Raw genomic sequence first — 21,950 nt, 5'->3', positions numbered from 1 at the left:
TGAATTACGTGTCTTTATTGCCTTTGCTGAACGACTTGTGTACTAGCTAGAATTATCTTCACAACTATCTTGTATCAAAGTTATTGTGTGCTATATTTCATGCTTTATGAAAAATAAGCGATATTGTAAGTTTGTAAAATATTGTATAAAAGTTTGAACGCGAAATATTATTATAATCAGTTTTTCATATAGAATTGTAGTAGTTGAATTGTATATTAGCTACTAAGTATGAACTTAACAGGTAGGTACTACCAGAATTTAAACTTATAAAACGCTAATATGAAGAAAAAGCTTTTATAAATGAGTTCATATTATGCTACGAAATACTATTAACTACTCTTAATATTCTGTATGATTAACTTGTTCCATTTGACTATTTTGAAGGAAATGGCACCGACTACTCGACACACCGTGAATATGAATGAAGAGGAATTCTGTACTTTTCTAGCTTCAAACATAGCCGCAGTACAGGCTGCGCTACATACCAACAATAACCTTGGATCTAGCAGTACAGGAAATCGTGTAGGATGCACCTACAAAGAATTCACTGCCTGCAAACCTTTGGAATTTGATGGAACTGAAGGACCGATCGGATTGAAACGGTGGACCGAGAAGGTCGAATCGGTGTTTGCCATAAGTAAGTGTACTGAAGAGGACAAAATGAAGTATGCTACGCATTCCTTCACAGGTTCTGCGTTAACATGGTGGAATACCTATCTGGAGCAAGTGGGACAAGATGATGCGTACGCACTACAGTGGTCAGCATTCAAACACTTGATGAACGAGAAGTACCATCCCAGAACCGAGGTCAATAAGCTCAAGACAGAACTTAGAGGGTTACGAACCCAAGGATTTGATATTACCACATACGAAAGACGATTCACAGAATTGTGCCTATTGTGTCCGGGAGCGTTCGAAGATGAGGAAGAGAAGATCGACGCGTTTGTGAAAGGATTACCGGAAAGAATCCAAGAAGATATAAGTTCACACGAGCCCGCCTCCATACAACAGGCATGTAGAATGGCTCACAAACTAGTGAACCAGATTGAGGAAAGAATTAAAGAACAGACGGCTGAAGAGGCCAATGTGAAGCAAGTCAAAAGAAAGTGGGAGGAAAACGGTGATAAGAATCACCAATACAACAACAACAGCAATTACAATAATAATCGCAACAATTATCCCAACAATCGCAACATCAATCGCAACTACAACAAACGGCCCAACAACAACAACAACAACAACAACAACAACAACAACAACAACAACAACAACAACAACAACAACAACAACAACAACAGCAACTACAACAATCATCCCAACAATAATAATAACCGCAACAACAACAACGATCAAAAGCAGCAATGCCAAAGGTGTGAAAAGTATCACTCGGGGTTCTGCACCAAATTTTGCAACAAGTGTAAAAGAAATGGTCATAGCGCGGCAAAGTGTGAGGTCTATGGACCAGGGGTTAACGGAACGAAAGGAACAAATGGTGTCGGAACGAGTAATGGCGGAGCAAGTAGTGTCGGAGCAAGTTATGCCAATGTAGTTTGTTATAAATGTGGAAAACCGGGCCACATTATTAGAAATTGCCCAAACCAGGAGAACACGAATGGACAAGGCCGCGGAATAGTTTTCAATATTAATGCGGCAGAGGCACAGGAAGACCCGGAGCTTGTTACGGGTACGTTTCTTATTGACAATAAATCTGCTTACGTTTTATTTGATTCGGGTGCGAATAGAAGCTATATGAGTAGAGATTTTTGTGCTAAATTAAGTTGTTCATTGACGCCGTTGGATAGTAAATTTTTACTCGAATTAGCAAACGGTAAATTAATTTCAGCAGATAATATATGCCGGAATCGAGAAATTAAACTGGGTAGCGAAATATTTAAGATTGATTTAATACCAGTAGAGTTAGGGAGTTTTGATGTAATAGTTGGCATGGACTGGCTGAAGAAGGTGAAAGCAGAGATCGTATGTTATAAAAATGCAATTCGCATTGTACAAGAAGAAGGAGAACCCTTAATGGTGTACGGAGAAAAGGGCAACATGAAGCTACATCTTATTAGTAATTTGAAGGCACAAAAACTAATAAGAAAAGGTTGTTATGCTGTTCTAGCATACGTCGAGAAAGTACAAACTGAAGAAAAGAGCATCAATGATGTTCCTGTCGCAAAAGAATTTCCCGATGTATTTTCGAAAGAATTACCGGGACTACCTCCACATCGATCTGTTGAATTTCAAATAAATCTTGTACCAGGAGCTGCACCAATAGCTCGTGCTCCTTATAGACTCGCACCCAGCGAGATGAAAGAACTGCAAAGCCAACTGCAAGAACTATTAGAACGTGGTTTCATTCGACCAAGCACATCACCATGGGGAGCTCCTGTTTTGTTTGTCAAGAAGAAGGATGGCACATTTAGGTTGTGTATTGACTACAGAGAGTTGAACAAACTTACCATCAAAAACCGTTATCCACTGCCGAGAATTGACGACTTATTTGATCAACTACAAGGCTCGTCGGTTTATTCGAAGATCGATTTACGTTCTGGATATCATCAAATGCGAGTAAAGGAAGATGATATTCCAAATACTGCTTTTAGGACGCGTTATGGTCATTACGAGTTTATGGTTATGCCGTTTGGATTGACTAACGCACCAGCTGTGTTCATGGACCTTATGAACCGAGTGCGTGGACCATACCTTGACAAGTTTGTCATTGTTTTCATTGATGACATACTTATTTACTCAAAGAATGACCAAGAACACGGTGAACATTTGAGAAAGGTGTTAGAAGTATTGAGGAAGGAAGAATTGTACGCTAAGTTTTCAAAGTGTGCATTTTGGTTGGAAGAAGTTCAATTCCTCGGTCACATAGTGAACAAAGAAGGTATTAAGGTGGATCCGGCAAAGATAGAAACTGTTGAAAAGTGGGAAACCCCAAAAACTCCGAAACATATACGTCAATTTTTAGGATTGGCTGGTTACTACAGAAGATTCATCTAAGATTTCTCCAAAATAGCAAAACCCTTGACTGCATTAACGCATAAAGGGAAGAAATTTGAATGGAAGGATGAACAAGAGAAGGCGTTTCAATTATTGAAGAAAAAGCTAACTACGGCACCTATATTGTCATTGCCTGAAGGGAATGATGATTTTGTAATTTATTGTGACGCATCAAAGCTAGCTCTCGGTTGTGTATTAATGCAACGGACGAAGGTGATTTCTTATGCCTCTAGACAATTGAAGATTCACGAGCAAAATTATACGACGCATGATTTGGAATTAGGCGCGGTTGTTTTTGCATTAAAGACTTGGAGGCACTACTTATATGGGGTCAAAAGTATTATATATACCGACTACAAAAGTCTTCAACACATATTTAATCAGAAACAACTGAATATGAGGCAGCGTAGGTGGATTGAATTGTTGAATGATTACGACTTTGAGATTCGTTACCACCCGGGGAAGGCAAATGTGGTAGCCGACGCCTTGAGCAGAAAGTACAGAGAACCCATTCGAGTAAAATCTATGAATATAATGATTCACACTAACCTTACTACTCAAATAAAGGAGGCGCAACAAGGAGTTTTAAAAGAGGGAAATTTAAAGGATGAAATACCCAAAGGATCGGAGAAGTATCTTAATATTCGGGAAGACGGAACCCGGTATAGGGCTGAAAGAATTTGGGTACCAAAATTTGGAGATATGAGAGAAATGGTACTTAGAGAAGCTCATAAAACTAGATACTCAATACATCCTGGAACGGGGAAGATGTACAAGGATCTTAAGAAACATTTTTGGTGGCCAGGTATGAAAGCCGATATTGCTAAATATGTAGGAGAATGTTTGACGTGTTCTAAGGTCAAAGCTGAACATCAGAAACCATCAGGTCTACTACAACAACCTGAAATCTCGGAATGGAAATGGGAAAACATTACCATGGATTTCATTACTAAATTACCAAGGACTGCAAGTGGTTATGATACTATTTGGGTAATAGTTGATCATCTCACCAAGTCAGCACACTTCCTGCCAATAAGATAAGATGACAAGATGGAGAAGTTAGCACGACTGTATTTGAAGGAAGTCGTCTCCAGACATGGAATACCAATCTCTATTATCTCTGATAGGGATGGCAGATTTATTTCAAGATTCTGGCAGACATTACAGCAAGCATTGGGAACTCGTCTAGACATGAGTACTGCCTATCATCCACAAACTGATGGGCAGAGCGAAAGGACGATACAAACGCTTGAAGACATGCTACGAGCTTGTGTTATTGATTTCGGAAACAGTTGGGATCGACATCTACCGTTAGCAGAATTTTCCTACAACAACAGCTACCATTCAAGCATTGAGATGGCGCCATTTGAAGCACTTTATGGTAGAAAGTGCAGGTCTCCGATTTGTTGGAGTGAAGTGGGGGATAGACAGATTACGGGTCCGGAGATAATACAAGAAACTACCGAGAAAAGCATCCAAATTCAACAAAGATTGAAAACCGCCCAGAGTCGACAAAAGAGCTACGCGGACAGTAAAAGAAAAGATATAGAGTTTGAAATTGGAGAAATGGTCATGCTTAAGGTTTCACCTTGGAAAGGCGTTGTTCGATTTGGTAAACGGGGGAAACTAAATCCAAGGTACATTGGACCATTCAAGATTATAGATCGTGTCGGACCAGTAGCTTACCAACTGGAGTTACCTCAACAACTCGCGGCTGTACATAACACTTTTCACGTCTCAAATTTGAAGAAATGTTTTGCTAAAGAAGATCTCACTATTCCGTTGGACGAAATCCAAATCAATGAAAAACTTCAATTCATTGAAGAACCCGTCGAAATAATGGATCGTGAGGTTAAGAGACTTAAATAAAACAAGATACCGATTGTTAAGGTTCGATGGAATGATCGTAGAGGACCCGATTTCACCTGGGAGCGTGAAGATCAGATGAAGAAGAAATACCCGCATTTATTTCCAGAAGATACGTCAACACCTCCAACTGCTTAAAATTTCGGGACGAAATTTATTTAACGGGTAGGTACTGTAGTGACCCGAACTTTTCCATGTTTATATATATATTAAATGAAATTGTTATTTACATGATTAAGTGTTTCCAACATGTTAAACAATCAAACTTGTTAAGACTTGATTAATTGAAATAGGTTTCATATAGACAATTGACCACCCAAGTTGACCGGTGATTCACGAACGTTAAAACTTGTAAAAACTATATGATGACATATATATGGTTATATATATAGTTAACATGATATTATGATAAGTAAACATATCATTAAGTATATTAACAATTAACTACATATGTAAAAATAAGACTACTAACTTAATGATTTCGAAACGAGACATATATGTAACGATTATCGTTGTAACGACATTTAATTGTATATATATCATACTAAGATATATTATATATTATAATATCATGATAATATAACAATTTAACATCTCATTTGTTATAATAAACAATGGGTTAACAACATTCAACAAGATCGTTAACCTAAAGGTTACAAAACAACATTTACATGTAACGACTAACGATGACTTAACGACTCAGTTAAAATGTATATACATGTAGTGTTTTAATATGTATTCATACACTTTTGAAAGACTTCAAGACACTTATCAAAATACTTCTACTTAACAAAAATGCTTACAATTACATCCTCGTTCAGTTTCATCAACAATTCTACTCGTATGCACCCGTATTCGTACTCGTACAATACACAACTTTTAGATGTATGTACTATTGGTATATACACTCCAATAATCAGCTCTTAGCAGACCATGTGAGTCACCTAACACATGTGGGAACCATCATTTGGCAACTAGCATGAAATATCTCATAAAATTACAAAAATATGAATAATCATTCATGACTTATTTACATGAAAACAAAATTACATATCCTTTATATCTAATCCATACACCAACGACCAAAAACACCTACAAACACTTTCATTCTTCAATTTTCTTCATCTAATTGATCTCTCTCAAGTTCTATCTTCAAGTTCTAAGTGTTCTTCATAAATTACAAAAGTTCTAGTTTCATAAAATCAAGAATACTTCCAAGATTGCAAGTTTACTTCCAAGTTTTCTAAATCCATTCCAAGTAATCATCCAAGATCAAGAAACCTTTGTTACTTACAGTAGGTTATCTTTCTAATACAAGGTAATAATCATATTCAAACTTTAATTCAATTTCTATAACTATAACAATCTTATTTCGAGTGGAAATCTTACTTGAAATTGTTTTCGTGTCATGATTCTGCTTCAAGAACTTTCAAGCCATCCAAGGATCCTTTGAAGCTAGATCTTTTTTCTCATTTTCAGTAGGTTTATCCAAGGAACTTGAGGTAGTAATGATGTTCATAACATCTTTCGATTCATACATATAAAGCTATCTTATTCGAAGGTTTAAACTTGTAATCACTAGAACATAGTTTAGTTAATTCTAAACTTGTTCGCAAATAAAAGTTAATCCTTCTAACTTGACTTTTAAAATCAACTAAACACATGTTCTATATCTATATGATATGCTAACTTAATGATTTAAAACCTGGAAACACGAAAAACACCGTAAAACCGGATTTACGCCGTCGTAGTAACACCGCGGGCTGTTTTGGGTTAGTTAATTAAAAACTATGATAAACTTTGATTTAAAAGTTTTTATTCTGGGAAAATGATTTTTATTATGAACATGAAACTATATCCAAAAATTATGGTTAAACTCAAAGTGGAAGTATGTTTTCTAAAATGGTCATCTAGACGTCGTTCTTTCGACTGAAATGACTACCTTTACAAAAATGACTTGTAACTTATTTTTCCGACTATAAACCTATACTTTTTCTGTTTAGATTCATAAAATAGAGTTCAATATGAAACCATATCAATTTGATTCACTCAAAACGGATTTAAAATGAAGAAGTTATGGGTAAAACAAGATTGGATAATTTTTCTCATTTTAGCTACGTGAAAATAAGTAACAAATCTATTCCAACCATAACTTAATCAACTTGTATTGTATATTATGTAATCTTGAGATACCATAGACACGTATACAATGTTTCGGCCTATCATGTCGACACATCTATATATATTTCGGAACAACCATAGACACTCTATATGTGAATGTTGGAGTTAGCTATACAGGGTTGAGGTTGATTCCAAAATATATATAGTTTGAGTTGTGATCAATACTGAGATATGTATACACTGGGTCGTAGATTGATTCAAGATAATATTTATCGATTTATTTCTGTACATCTAACCGTGGACAACTAGTTGTAGGTTACTAACGAGGACAGCTGACTTAATAAACTTAAAACATCAAAATATATTAAAAGTGTTGTAAATATATTTTGAACATACTTTGATATATATGTATATATTGTTATAGGTTCGTGAATCAACCAGTGGCCAAGTCTTACTTCCCGACTAAGTAAAAATCTGTGAAAGTGAGTTATAGTCCCACTTTTAAAATCTAATATTTTTGGGATGAGAATACATGCAGGTTTTATAAATGATTTACAAAATAGACACAAGTATGTGAAACTACATTCTATGGTTGAATTATCGAAATCGAATATGCCCTTTTTTATTAAGTCTGGTAATCTAAGAATTAGGGAACAGACACCCTAATTGACGCGAATCCTAAAGATAGATCTATTGGGCCTAACAAACTCCATCCAAAGTACCGGATGCTTTAGTACTTCGAAATTTATATCATATCCGAAGGGTGTCCCGGAATGATGGGGATATTCTTATATATGCATCTTGTTAATGTCGGTTACCAGGTGTTCACCATATGAATGATTTTTATCTCTATGTATGGGATGTGTATTGAAATATGAAATCTTGTGGTCTATTGTTACGATTTGATATATATAGGTTAAACCTATAACTCACCAACATTTTTGTTGACGTTTAAAGCATGTTTATTCTCAGGTGAATACTAAGAGCTTCCGCTGTTGCATACTAAAATAAGGACAAGATTTGGAGTCCATGTTTGTATGATATTGTGTAAAAACTGCATTCAAGAAACTGATTTCGATATAACATATTTGTATTGTAAACCATTATGTAATGGTCGTGTGTAAACAGAATATTTTAGATTATCATTGTTTGATAATCTACGTAAAGCTTTTTAAACCTTTATTTTTGAAATAAAGGTTATGGTTTGTTTTAAAAATGAATGCAGTCTTTGAAAAACGTCTCATATAGAGGTCAAAACCTCGCAACGAAATCAATTAATATGGAACGTTTTTAATCAATAAGAACGGGACATTTCACTAACACTAATAAAAATGATGATTTTTAATAAGTTTAATAATAATCATTATTAAGAATGATAATAATAATATTATTAATGATACACACCATAAATTCTATTATTTTTCTAAGAACATTTATAATAATAATGAATTTAATGATAATGGTAAATATAAAAATAATAATCTTAATCCAATTTCTTTTTACTACTCATTATAATATAATAGTGATATTAACAATGATAACAATAATAATAATCATAATATTTATAATTCTAAATAATAATTATACTAACAATATTTATAGTACTAATACTTAATAATAACAATAATAGCACATGATAATAATTAAATTACAATTATAATATATTCATAAAACTAATTTTGATAATTATATTAATATTAATAATGAAAGTAATAATAAGGTTATTATGACAACCATATTTTTAAATTGTCTTTACATTTAATATATGCAAATTATTAATTATGTAATATCTAATAAATATATATATAGTAACTTATATTGAGTATTAAATTCTTGTATATATTACAATATACATATTATAATAATAATAATTATCTATAGAAATCATATATTTATATATAAATTCTTTTTAAGTACAACACAATTATTTTATATCTTATTTACATATTTGATCTTATTATATTACATTACTTTCCATTATTATTTATATATTTACATTTATTTTTATACATATAATTATTTTTATTTACAACAATGGTTCGTGAATCGTCGAAATTGGTCAAAGGGTAAATGCATATATAAAAATCAGTTCAAAGTTTTTAGACTCAACATTATAAACTTTGCTTATCATATCGAAACCGTATAAAGATTAAGTTTAAAGTTGATCGAAAATTTCCGGGTCGTCACACTAAGGACTATAATGCCATGACTGACTTGTGTTGTATGGATTCTCAGGTAATAAAGGAACGGAGAAGACTCAGTGATATAAGACAACTGAGTGCTTGTGCTTCCAGGTGAGTGGGATTATCTTTATGGATGTGATTATACAGTGACAAGTATAGTGATCCGTGCCATGCTTATAATTAGACTGTGTAATGAGTCTGTGACTCATATTGTGACTATATGTGATTATGTGCGCACCAGTGAGCGTCGAGGTGTTTTGTGCAACGTAAGAGGTCAATGCTATTTACCTTGCGTATTTAGGGTGATAATATTGGGTCCAAGTGTTACTGATTAGTGGTATAGTATGAATGACGAGTGTGTCACGTCTGGAAGACTATACAAGTGACTCAGTAGTGTGGACTATCGGTATATTCCAGCTTGATCAGCTATGGGTTGCCGGTCCTCTTGTGTATGGCTTTAATTGATTAGTGACCAGTGCCTATAAGCTGTGCTTGATGCTTGTAGTGATGTCCACCTAGATATTGCCATTCACTTAGCATTATGCTAATTCCCCCACAGTGTTTTGCCCTGCAGGTGCGTATTAGCAGTTTAGTGGATTTTGCCGGGCAGCTGCAGATGTTTGACACAGTGTCACTCTGATGTGTTTTGTAATAAACTATATGGTTAAATGGTTTGTAGTAATAACGTAACACCCGTGTTTTGTGTAATCATATGTTTGTGTAAATAATATATGATATGTAAATTAATTAGTCTTCCGTTGTGAGTATCTTAAAAAAAAAATGTATGTAAAAAGTACGGTGTTACAACTTTCAATGCAATGTATGTCACCAGGTGATAATAATGCTTAGTAATGTGTAGAATGCTATAAATCATATAACATCTATAAACATCCATTGACAAAAAAAGGGTTGGTCACCGCAGCAGTGCGCGGTGGACCAACCGCTTGTTATCTTCAAACTAATTTTAATTTAAACATTAGTGAAAGACCTTGGATGGTAAAAGAAATAACAAAAATAATCATAAATAACCAAATCGCGTATATATGAATAAAATTAATTGCATATGCGAATAGCATGACAAGAGAGAGTTTTCCCATGTAGCTATTTGAATATAGATAAGGTATAATTTATTGATAATCAATTCATTTGTTAACAAGAAAAATATGATCCTGTCGTAAATTAACATGAGGAAAATTGGTTAAAATGCACTCATTATTGAAAGTGTTAAACAATATATTCTTAAAAATATGATCCGGTCGTAAATAATCACACACCACGCACGATGTGTGATGACCTGTGTGTGACATGTGTTGTCGATATAATCACTGAGACATTCTATTTTCATCGCAACATGCACCAAACACGAGCGCGGTGCGTAATACGTGTTCCACCATAAATGGGGGTGTCTCATTGATTATCTTAGCAACACGCATCACGCACATGCCATCACGCATCATGCGTGATGTGTGGAAATGAGACACTTTTACATTTTTGATAACATATTATTAAACGCTTTTGGAATGAGAGCATTTTGACCAATTTCCTTAAGTTACATTAAACTCCTCGACCAATTAAAATATCTGGGTCTGTTTTGTAAGCTTCAAAATCGGGCCTTATAATTGATCAGATTCGACAATTGGGCCTTATAATAGATCCAAAAACTGGGCCTTAATTATACCCCCTTTTAGTAATGGTAAAAGTTTAATGTCAAACGAACCATCAAGTAAAGTAAAAGAAAATTATACAACTAAACAAGAAGATGCGCTTTTAGTAATGGTAAAAGTTTAATGTCAAACGAACCATCAAGTAAAGTAAAAGAAAATTATACAATTAAACAAGAAGATGCGCAGCCACGTTTTGGAAAAAGTCTTCTCAACCATCCACGACCAAAACACATGCTCAACTTCAAAGGTTCGCTAACCCAGAATAAATAAACAAATAAACTAATTTTACCAAAATAACCCTCAACGACACCCTCATCCAACTAAACCTTCCAGGGGCATTCCCGTCAACTACGTAACCGCCACGAAACATCACATCACATAATTATTAATATAAATATAAATTCATTCATATTTTTTTTCCATATAAACAAACCACTTGACCAACTCCACGCTTTTCAAATTTCATCTCTTACCCAAAAATTCAAACACCAAAAAGATCGTACTAATGGGGGATGGAGATTGCAGGCCGTTAGGTTTTTTAATCGGGTTACCGTTTGCATTAATCGCATTGGTGATCTCGGTTATTGGTGCGGTTATTTGGATAATTGGATCAGTTATTAGCTGCTTGTGCCCATGCTGCTGTTGTTTCGCTGGACTCGCAAATCTTGCCGTCGATCTCATCAAACTTCCGATTAAAATTCTTAGATGGTTTACTAATCAGATCCCTTGTTAGTTTCTTTGTCTATAAATTGAGATGGATTTGTACGATAATTTAGGATTAATATGTTTTACTTTTATTGTTAATGATATGATATTGTTAGGATTTTACATTACCTTTATTTTTTTAATAGCATTCTTATGTTTGATGTTTTTCGATTGATTACTTGATGTGGATTTGTTTGAATTAAAGTGTGTGTGATTTTTGTTTGGAACGATAGTTAAAGATAATATTTTCTTGATGTTTTACTCTCCAAGTCTTAACTACTTTATTTTCTAGGGCCGTCAATAAAAGTGGGCTCTTATACATGTTTAATTTTTTAATACATATAAAATAAATAATACTTAAATTTATTTATTTATTTACTTACAATGCATTTAATTATTTAAAGTTACAGTATTACAACTTTAATTGACAATTCTTTATTTAATTAAACAGAATATTTTGAGAAAAGTATATTGATATTCAAAATTTTGAGCCCTAGGCGGCTGCCTATCTTTCCTATGCTCAAAGACGTCTCTGTTTTCTATATTTTTTAGATAGCAAAACTCACATAGTCATTACACGAATGTGTACCATAGTTCACGAATATGTCAAAAACAAGACTTGAATCCTCAATTTTATGGTTGAAATAGTGACCACGATACCGCAAAGCCAATGGCCCTTTAATACTCATGATATTACGGGTTGATAAAAAAACATAAGAACTTTTGATATATAAGATCACTTTTGTGTTTATTTTACCATACAAATGAAATACGTTTTTCCCGTATAAATCATACCGAAAATGAATGTGTGCTTATTTTTTGAATTATTAGATAAGATGAAGAATGTGCATTCCGGTCATTGAAGTTTCCCGTTTCGAGATCTCCACCAGCTTTTCATCTTATTCAGTACGTTTATTGAGCGCGTTCGAGGTTCGAACTTTTAGATCGCCTCATTCGAGTCCGTATGAGTGAGATATGCTCAAAACCGTGAAGGTTGGGCAATATCTGAAAATTTACACGCTTTAAATCTCTTATAAATTAGTATAGAAAATGCGCTTCGAGATTTGGGGTGTTACAAGGATCACATCGGTATGTTTGATTCTTCAAGCGTTTGTAGCAGATAGTTTGGAGTTGGCGATGCATTTGTGTAAAGTAGGTTTGTTTTGGATCTCGATCACTAGTTTATTAAATAGATTATAGTCTCGTCAATCACATGTTAGAAAATCGTGTGTACTTTTAAATCAGATTAACGCAGCGGATAGTTAAAATAATAATCTTTTATTATTTCATAAAACTTTTAATAGAATTAAATATTCATATATTTAAATTTAATAAAACATGCACATGATTAACGATCCCAAAAATCCAGTTACACCACTAATAATTGTCAAAATATGTAATTCACAAAGTGAGTAAACGATATACCTTTCTTGGAGAATTGATGAGACGGAGAGAAACTTACGATCAAAAGTATGACCGTCTCTTTGGATAGTCCACACTACACTTCAAACAATGCCAATGGATGCAAGTCCAAACTCAAGTACCGTATTAATATAATCAAATTATATTAATGAATTATCGATGAATAGATAACACTCCGTATATGATTTTATCTTTCTTGAAAAGAAACAAAAGAAACAAGATGTGATATGTGTGACGATCGCTCCAAATCCATTTGGCCGAACACGTCATTCATTGATTTCATTGCGAGGTATTTGACATCTATATGATACGTTTTATAAACATTGCATTCTTTTGAAAAGGCACACCATAAATGAATATTAAATCAAAGGTTTTCGACATCTGATGATTTCTACATATAAACAATCACCTTATATAATAGTTTACAACAGTACTTCCGTTGACAATGCAGTCTAAATAAGGTACATGGTGATGAATTGGTGAATGCAACGTTTTCTTGAAAAATATGCCATGTAAGACTCCATGCACATAGCTTGTCTATCATATAAGCAAACAGCGGAAGACTTCTAGGGAACCTGAGAATAAACATGCTAACAAGTGTCAACACAAATGTTGGTGAGTTCATAGTTTTAGTGTTTCGCATAATCTGCATATAAAAGTGGATAACAAGATTTCAGTTGTTTCATCCAGAAACGTTTATCAAAATATTTTACGAAATTGAGCACCCTGGTAACTAAACTTAACGTATATATAATTTATACCCTTTGTATAATCATCTTAATAATACACGCAAACCAACGTGTACGCTTCTCAAATAGCATACGTCCGTTAAAAGGCTAGTGCTCTAGCTCAGACGGGGATATCAAGCCCTATGGATCCATATACTACTACTCGCGCCCACCAGTTCTTATAAACGGCAGTTACTAGTTACCAAAGCTAAGGGATTTTCGGTTCAAACTCAGTGTAGAATTTAGTATGTACTTGTATCCATTGCGTTTAAAATAAAGTGCATGTATTCTCAGCCCAAAAATATATATTGCAAAAGCAATTAAAAAGGGAGCAAATGAAACTCACGCATATAAATCTAGTATTTTCAGTATTTATAAACAGTCGCATGTATTCTCAGCCCAAAAATATATTGAGTAAAAGGGATCATATGAAACTCACCTTAGCAGCACATACAGTTGTTCATCGTAATGTGACCGAAACTCGGTATATCAAAGAATCGTAGATCTCAACGTATTAATATTGAGATTCAATATTGTAGGAAAGTACGTAGACATAACGAGATGATAAACACTAGGTTTGATTCATAAATATATCCCCGAACATTACCCATAACCTCCTTGGCAATAACCGATAATTTCCTTAGCTCTATCCCGCTCTTAAAACTATTTTGAAAGTGACACACTCATAACCTCGTCGTAGTATTTTATGTATAATACTAATTAATAATATTAATAATAATAAGATTAATAATAATATTAATAATAATAATAATAATAATAATAATAATAATAATAATAATAATAATAATAATAATAATAATAATAATAATAATAATAATTATAATATAAATATGGAGTATGATATGTATGTGTGTAAGACAGAGACCAAAATGCTTGAGCTTTTATAGGTGTGGCCTGATTCTGATGCCCATGCGATTGCATGGGTTTTATGCCTATTTGCCATGCGATCGTATGGCCGTCAGATCCAGCTCACATATTTTTTGTAATTTTGTTTGTCGACATAATTTAATATAATATATATAATATATTTAATTTAAATAATTAATTATATATTATATTAAATTCACATGCATAGTTGACTTGTAATTTTTGTTCCGATAAGTCGTACGTCATCACTCGACTTATGTCCCGGTTCCGGTTTTTCGAGTGTCTCTTCGTACATTGAGAAAACTTGTACATTACGTTTCACGACTCGTACCTTTGTCAAAATATAGTCTTAAATTATTCCTAAACTATACCACTCAAAGTATATCTTAAACTTTCGAGTATTTTGGTCATTTACTTCTATAAATCATCGTCTCGTTATTTGTTATTATATATATAATAACAGATTGTTTTATGACCAAGTTAATATTATATTTAAATATATATATTCAATATTTAATAAACACGTTTTTAAAATACATAACACAGGTTATTCATATATCTAATTCCAACAGTTAATATTCCTTATTATTGTATGTGTCCAAGTTACGTTATTTAAACAAACACTTTATCATTTGTTCCGAATACCGTTAAAAATGAATGATTTCTCAAATCAACGTGGACCTCTCAATAAAGACCCGTAATGATATCATAATCCTTAAGAGACTCAGTAAATGTCTTTTACTTGAATCGTTTGGCATAATCTTTTAACTCCGTAGTTAAATATATCAATCAGGTAATCAATCAAATAAGATTAATGCACAGTATCATATACCCAACACTTAGTTACGTTTTCAAGTTATAGTATATGTATCTATTTACATATAATTATTCGTGCATCATCGTGAATAAACGAAAGGTAATTGAATAGTTCAAGAATTTTGAGATTCAGTTTAACAGACTTTGCTTATCGTATCGAAATCATATAAGATTAAGTTTAAATTTGGTCGAAAATTTTTGGGTCATCACAGTACCTACCCGTTAAAGAAATTTCGTTTCGAAATTTGAGTGAGGTCGTCATGGCTAACAATAAAAATGTTTTCATGACGTATATGAGTTGATAATTAGAGTTTTATCACCGTTGAATAATATGGATAACACAATCCAATTACTCGAAGCGTATGAGGGAAGTTATCGTAAAAGAGTGAAATGAAGAATATAGATTCGTCTTAACTCTTGACATATTAACGATTGATTTTCGTAATTTAAGGAATAGAAAATCTTCATTATCTAAATAAGATTTGATTCTTCGGAATTTAAGGAAATTGGGATTTCCTTTGATTAAATGCGTAATCTGCCTCGATTGCTATGTCTGATATTTTGCTATAAATTAACCTCTTCCGTTTCATTTATTTTCACCACTCCTATAATCTTCTTTCTTATTTCATACTTACAAAAGATTTGTGAAAATACTTCATCCAGTTCCGATTCTTGATATTTTCTTGGCTATCATATCATTCATTCTTCTTTTTCATCTGAAAACCAGAGGAGGTTATTTTCTTCTACTATTACCTTGGGGTTATATTGTTTTTCATTCTCCCGTGTCTTTATATTGCTATACGCATTGATATACACGGTTTGTAATTTCGGGGTTGTTTTCGGGCTTTATATTTTCCATTATATTTCGGAGCTTCATGCTTTCGTTTTCTCTTCCCGACTTTAAGTCAAGCGAATAATGGTTCAAAATTCGTAGATATGGATTTTGAAATGAACATAATTAATGTTCTAAGAAAGAAACGGTAATGGCACAATCTGACTTGTCAAATTACCAGAATACCTCGAAAAAGACCGAATCATCAAGAAAAATATTTTCTTAATATGTTTAGAGGTTAAATAGAATGAAAGAGTTATGTAACATGGTTCATGATGAGGGTATGATCTGTGAACCTTTATCACATTCCATTAGAAACTCAGCATGACTTACTGTAATATAATCACGTTGATCAAGTGTCATTATATTATACTAACTCATGCTTCAATTCCCAACACTACTTCAAAAACATCCATTTTTCGAAATTTTCAGAAATTAGAAACTAAAATAGTTTCTTTTATGATGTAACACAGATAGCGTGAAGAGATAAATGATTTCAGATAAGAATAGTTATGAAAATATCTTCAGAAATATGGAGGATATTTATAATGGAAGATACGATGATATCTTAGAATTTTTAATATCGGAGGATGATGTGGGAAATCTGTCTGTGAAGGTTTAGAATAAGAAGTAAGATTCTTACTAATGGTTTCAGCAGACACTGAATCATTTGGATTCTTTGAAGACAGGTTTTGTCCTTGTGATTTATCCACAGCCTCTTTCATACTTTGCTCAATCCGTTTTCTAGTTCCAAACTTTCTCTTTTTCTCAGCTTTACCACCATACTATTCTTTATCATCAAACTTTTGACTGTTAAGGTCGTTTACAGTTTTTGCTGCTTCATCAACATTTTTTCAAAATTCGGAGAACTAGTTTAGTAGTTTGGGGTGTTTTTCGGAAACTTCACATTCGAAGTATGTATGTCCAAGAGGTAGACGTTATATGTACACATATAACTGTTGGCGTAGACGTGCTACAAGATTTCAAAATACTGATTGCTAATTCCTAATAGTTGGTATGGCAATTGCCGTTACAAGATGTGGATGAGTACATGATACGGTTTCAATGAGTATAAGGATTTTTCGGAAGGTCAAAGATCAATGAAGTTGTTGATAAATTTACAGCTAATGTGGTGGAACATGAAAGGTTCCCCAGTAACAAAAACGTATATGCCAAAGTTACAAGTCTGAAAGGTCGTCGTTGACTGGTTGAACGGTTGATAATACTGGATACTTTTGGAAAGGAATTGCAAGGTTATTTTCAGTAATAACAATGCTAAAGGATCTTTCACATTTTTGAAGTCAAAGTATAGCTTTGAAAGATGTAGATATCTAAGAATGATGTCACCCGTTAAATCTTGACTTGGATTCTGATCCTTCAATATCAGAATATGTAATTGAATTTGTATGGAAACGATTGTATATCGCTGTGAGCATAGTTAATAATTTTTGAATCAAAGTTGAAGAATGTACAGTGTAACATATTAATTGTGAACTTAAATATTTCCCGGGAATTACCTACCCGTTAAAGATTTCACAAGTAATATTTTGTACAAAAGAATTTTTATTACCGTCTTTATGAAAATATATGTATGTATATTTTCTTCAGATGTAATACAGATTTGATGAGTTAATATCATATTAAGCTCATTTGATTTTCGACTTGAATTAGAAATGAATAAAACATTAAAGATTTAATAATCTTTACGGAGTATTTCACTAATGTAATCAATACTCAGTTTTATTGATATTTTCTCAGTGAATCATGTTGGTGCTCATGGAACTCTTGCTAACTTCGCAAGGTACGAATGATGTTTTCTAGAAAGTTTCGAATACATCGAAGATGAAAGTATAAAATCAACCATATAATTGAATAATATACTTAGTTTATTATGAAATGGAATTCATTGAGTTGGAAACAGAGATTGTAGTTAACGATGGTTAAGTCATTAACGAAGTATGTACATCATAGCATATTAGTAATATGAATTAACCGAGTAGTACCTACCAGTTAAGATTCACACGTAATAACTTGGTACGAAAAGATTTATTTTGATTTCAAAATTCATATATATTAAATATACATAAAATTTCTTCAGGGGAAATGAGTTAATACTTCATCGGTTATTGTTGCTGGTATTTCTTGGTAACTACGGTGCGTATGACGTTGATGCTCGTGGAACAGATTGTGAAGTTGAGGTTTGCGATGCGGATGTTTTTGGTGGTGGTAATGGTACTGTTGGTGTTGTTGTCGGTGGTACTGTTGATGTCGGTGATGCTGCTGGTGCTTGTAACCTTTGCACCATATTCTCCAAAGCCACTACCCGAGCGCGAAGCTCGTTGACTTCTTCTACTACACCGGGATGATTGTCGATTAGGACGAGCGGACGAATAAGATTTAGAATGTGAGATAGTATATAATCATGACTAGATACTCTGGAAATGAGAGAGAAAATGGTATTACGAACAGGTTCGCCGGTAAGTGCTTCAGGTTCTTCGCCAAGAGGGCAATGTGGTGGATGGAAGGGATCGCCTTCTTCTTGTCTCCAATAATTAAGTAGGCTACGAACTCATCCCCAATTCATCCAGAATAGATGATGGCTAGTTGGTTGATCCATTCCAGTTACACTTTCTTCAGAGTTCAGGAGAATATCCATATCGGAATAGCTGTCGGAATTTAAGGAATTTGAACTAGATACGGGATCCATCTTGTATAATTAGATAGATGATTTTTGATATGAAATAGATTATAGAATTTAGTTTGGTATTCTTCAATACATAATTTACATATGTATATATAATACCAAATTCCATAAATCACGGAGAAATTTTCGGAAGATGTCAGGAAAAGTTTACAGTAACAGATACGCTAAGATATGAATTTTTGTCTATACACTATTTATGCAATCAATGCAGCAAAATGTGTCTAGACTTAAGAATGATAAGCATGTAATTTTCAACAAAAAATGATAAGCAAAACTTTTAACATGCAGACACGGTCGAAGTCCAGACTTACTAATGCATCTTAACAACTATCAGTTAGACACATTCATGTAAGACCTGGTTCGCTAGGACCAACGCTCTGATACCAACTGTGACGATCGCTCCAAATCCATTTGGCCGAACACGTCATTCATTGATTTCATTGCGAGGTATTTGACCTCTATATGATATGTTTTATAAACATTGCATTCTTTTGAAAAGGCACACCATAAATGAATATTAAATCAAAGGTTTTCGACATCTGATGAATTCTACATATAAACAATCACCTTATATAATAGTTTACAACAGTACTTCCGTTGACAATGCAGTCTAAATAAGGTACATGGTGATGAATTGGTGAATGCAACGTTTTCTTGAAAAATATGCCATGTAAGACTCCATGCACATAGCTTGTCTATCATATAAGCAAACAGCGGAAGACTTCTAGGGAACCTGAGAATAAACATGCTAACAAGTGTCAACACAAAGGTTGGTGAGTTCATAGTTTTAGTGTTTCACATAATCTGCATATAAAAGTGGATAACAAGATTTCAGTTGTTTCATCCAGAAACGTTTATCAAAATATTTTATGAAATTGAGCACCCTGGTAACTAAACTTAACGTATATATAATTTATACCCTTTGTATAATCATCTTAATAATACACGCAAACCAACGTGTACGCTTCTCAAATAGCATACGTCCGTTAAAAGGCTAGTGCTCTAGCTCAGACGGGGATATCAAGCCCTATGGATCCATATACTACTACTCGCGCCCACCAGTTCTTATAACCGGCAGTTACTAGTTACCAAAGCTAAGGGATTTTCGGTTCAAACTCAGTGTAGAATTTAGTATGTACTTGTATCCATTGCGTTTAAAATAAAGTGCATGTATTCTCAGCCCAAAAATATATATTGCAAAAGCAATTAAAAAGGGAGCAAATGAAACTCACGCATATAAATCTAGTATTTTCAGTATTTATAAACAGTCGCATGTATTCTCAGCCCAAAAATATATTGAATAAAAGGGATCATATGAAACTCACCTTAGCAGCACATACAGTTGTTCATCGTAATGTGACCGAAACTCGGTATATCAAAGAATCGTAGATCTCAACGTATTAATATTGAGATTCAATATTGTAGGAAAGTACGTAGACGTAACGAGATGATAAACACTAGGTTTGATTCATAAATATATCCCCGAACATTACCCATAACCTCCTTGGCAATAACCCATAATTTCCTTAGCTCTATCCCGCTCTTAAAACCATTTTGAAAGTGACACACTCATAACCTCGTCGTAGTATTTTATGTATAATACTAATTAATAATATTAATAATAATAAGATTAATAATAATATTAATCTTAATAATAATAATAATAATAATAATAATAATAATAATAATAATAATAATAATAATAATAATAATAATAATAATAATAATATAAATATGGAGTATGATATGTATGTGTGTAAGACAGAGACCAAAATGCTTGAGCTTTTATAGGTGTGGCCTGATTCTGATGCCCATGCGATTGCATGGGTTTTATGCCTATTTGCCATGCGATCGCATGGCCGTCAGATCCAGCTCACATATTTTTTGTAATTTTGTTTGTCGACATAATTTAATATAATATATATAATATATTTAATTTAAATAATTAATTATATATTATATTAAATTCACATGCATAGTTGACTTATAATTTTTGTTCCAATAAGTCGTACGTCATCACTCGACTTATGTCCCGGTTCCGGTTTTTCGAGTGTCTCTTCGTACATTGAGAAAACTTGTACATTACGTTTCGCGACTCGTACCTTTGTCAAAATATAGTCTTAAATTATTCCTAAACTATACCACTCAAAGTCTATCTTAAACTTTCGAGTATTTTGGTCATTTACTTCTATAAATCATCGTCTCGTTATTTGTTATTATATATATAATAACAGATTGTTTTATGACCAAGTTAATATTATATTTAAATATATATATTCAATATTTAATAAACACGTTTTTAAAATACATAACACAGGTTATTCATATATCTAATTCCAACAGTTAATATTCCTTATTATTGTATGTGTCCAAGTTACGTTATTTAAACAAACACTTTATCATTTGTTCCGAATACCGTTAAAAATGAATGATTTCTCAAATCAACGTGGACCTCTCAATAGAGACCCGTAATGATATCATAATCCTTAAGAGACTCAGTAAATGTCTTTTACTTGAATCGTTTGGCATAATCTTTTAACTCCGTAGTTAAATATATATCAATCAGGTAATCAATCAAATAAGATTAATGCACAGTATCATATACCCAACACTTAGTTACGTTTTCAAGTTATAGTATATGTATCTATTTACATATAATTATTCGTGCATCATCGTGAATAAACGAAAGGTAATTGAATAGTTCAAGAATTTTGAGATTCAGTTTAACAGACTTTGCTTATCGTATCGAAATCATATAAGATTAAGTTTAAATTTGGTCGAAAATTTTCGGGTCATCACAATATGTTTCTTTCTTTTGCTCTGTTTTTCACTTTGAACAAAAATGAATTAGTTTTTGTGTATCAGTTACTACTCTTCAAAAGCCTTGCACAATATATATATATATATATATATATATATATATATATATATATATATATATATATATATATATATATATATATATATATATATATATATATATATATATATATGAAAAAGTAAACTACTTGA

At 32.9% G+C, this 21,950-nt stretch overlaps 1 protein-coding gene across 1 annotated transcript; it reads left to right on the top strand.

Moving 5' to 3' along the window:
* The first annotated feature begins 11,290 nt into the window (after positions 1-11,290).
* Positions 11,291-11,686, top strand: LOC139869979 (signaling peptide TAXIMIN 2). Its single transcript, XM_071857830.1, has one exon. It carries the CDS (start codon positions 11,349-11,351, stop codon positions 11,574-11,576), a length of 228 nt encoding a protein of 75 aa, XP_071713931.1. The 5' UTR covers positions 11,291-11,348; the 3' UTR covers positions 11,577-11,686.
* The last annotated feature ends 10,264 nt before the right edge of the window (positions 11,687-21,950 follow it).

Source organism: Rutidosis leptorrhynchoides, chromosome 10 (assembly GCF_046630445.1).
Source record: "Rutidosis leptorrhynchoides isolate AG116_Rl617_1_P2 chromosome 10, CSIRO_AGI_Rlap_v1, whole genome shotgun sequence".
In the NCBI taxonomy this organism is placed as follows: domain Eukaryota; kingdom Viridiplantae; phylum Streptophyta; class Magnoliopsida; order Asterales; family Asteraceae; genus Rutidosis; species Rutidosis leptorrhynchoides.
Note: the sequence above shows the minus strand (reverse complement) of the source record. Positions and strands in the feature narration are given on the sequence as shown.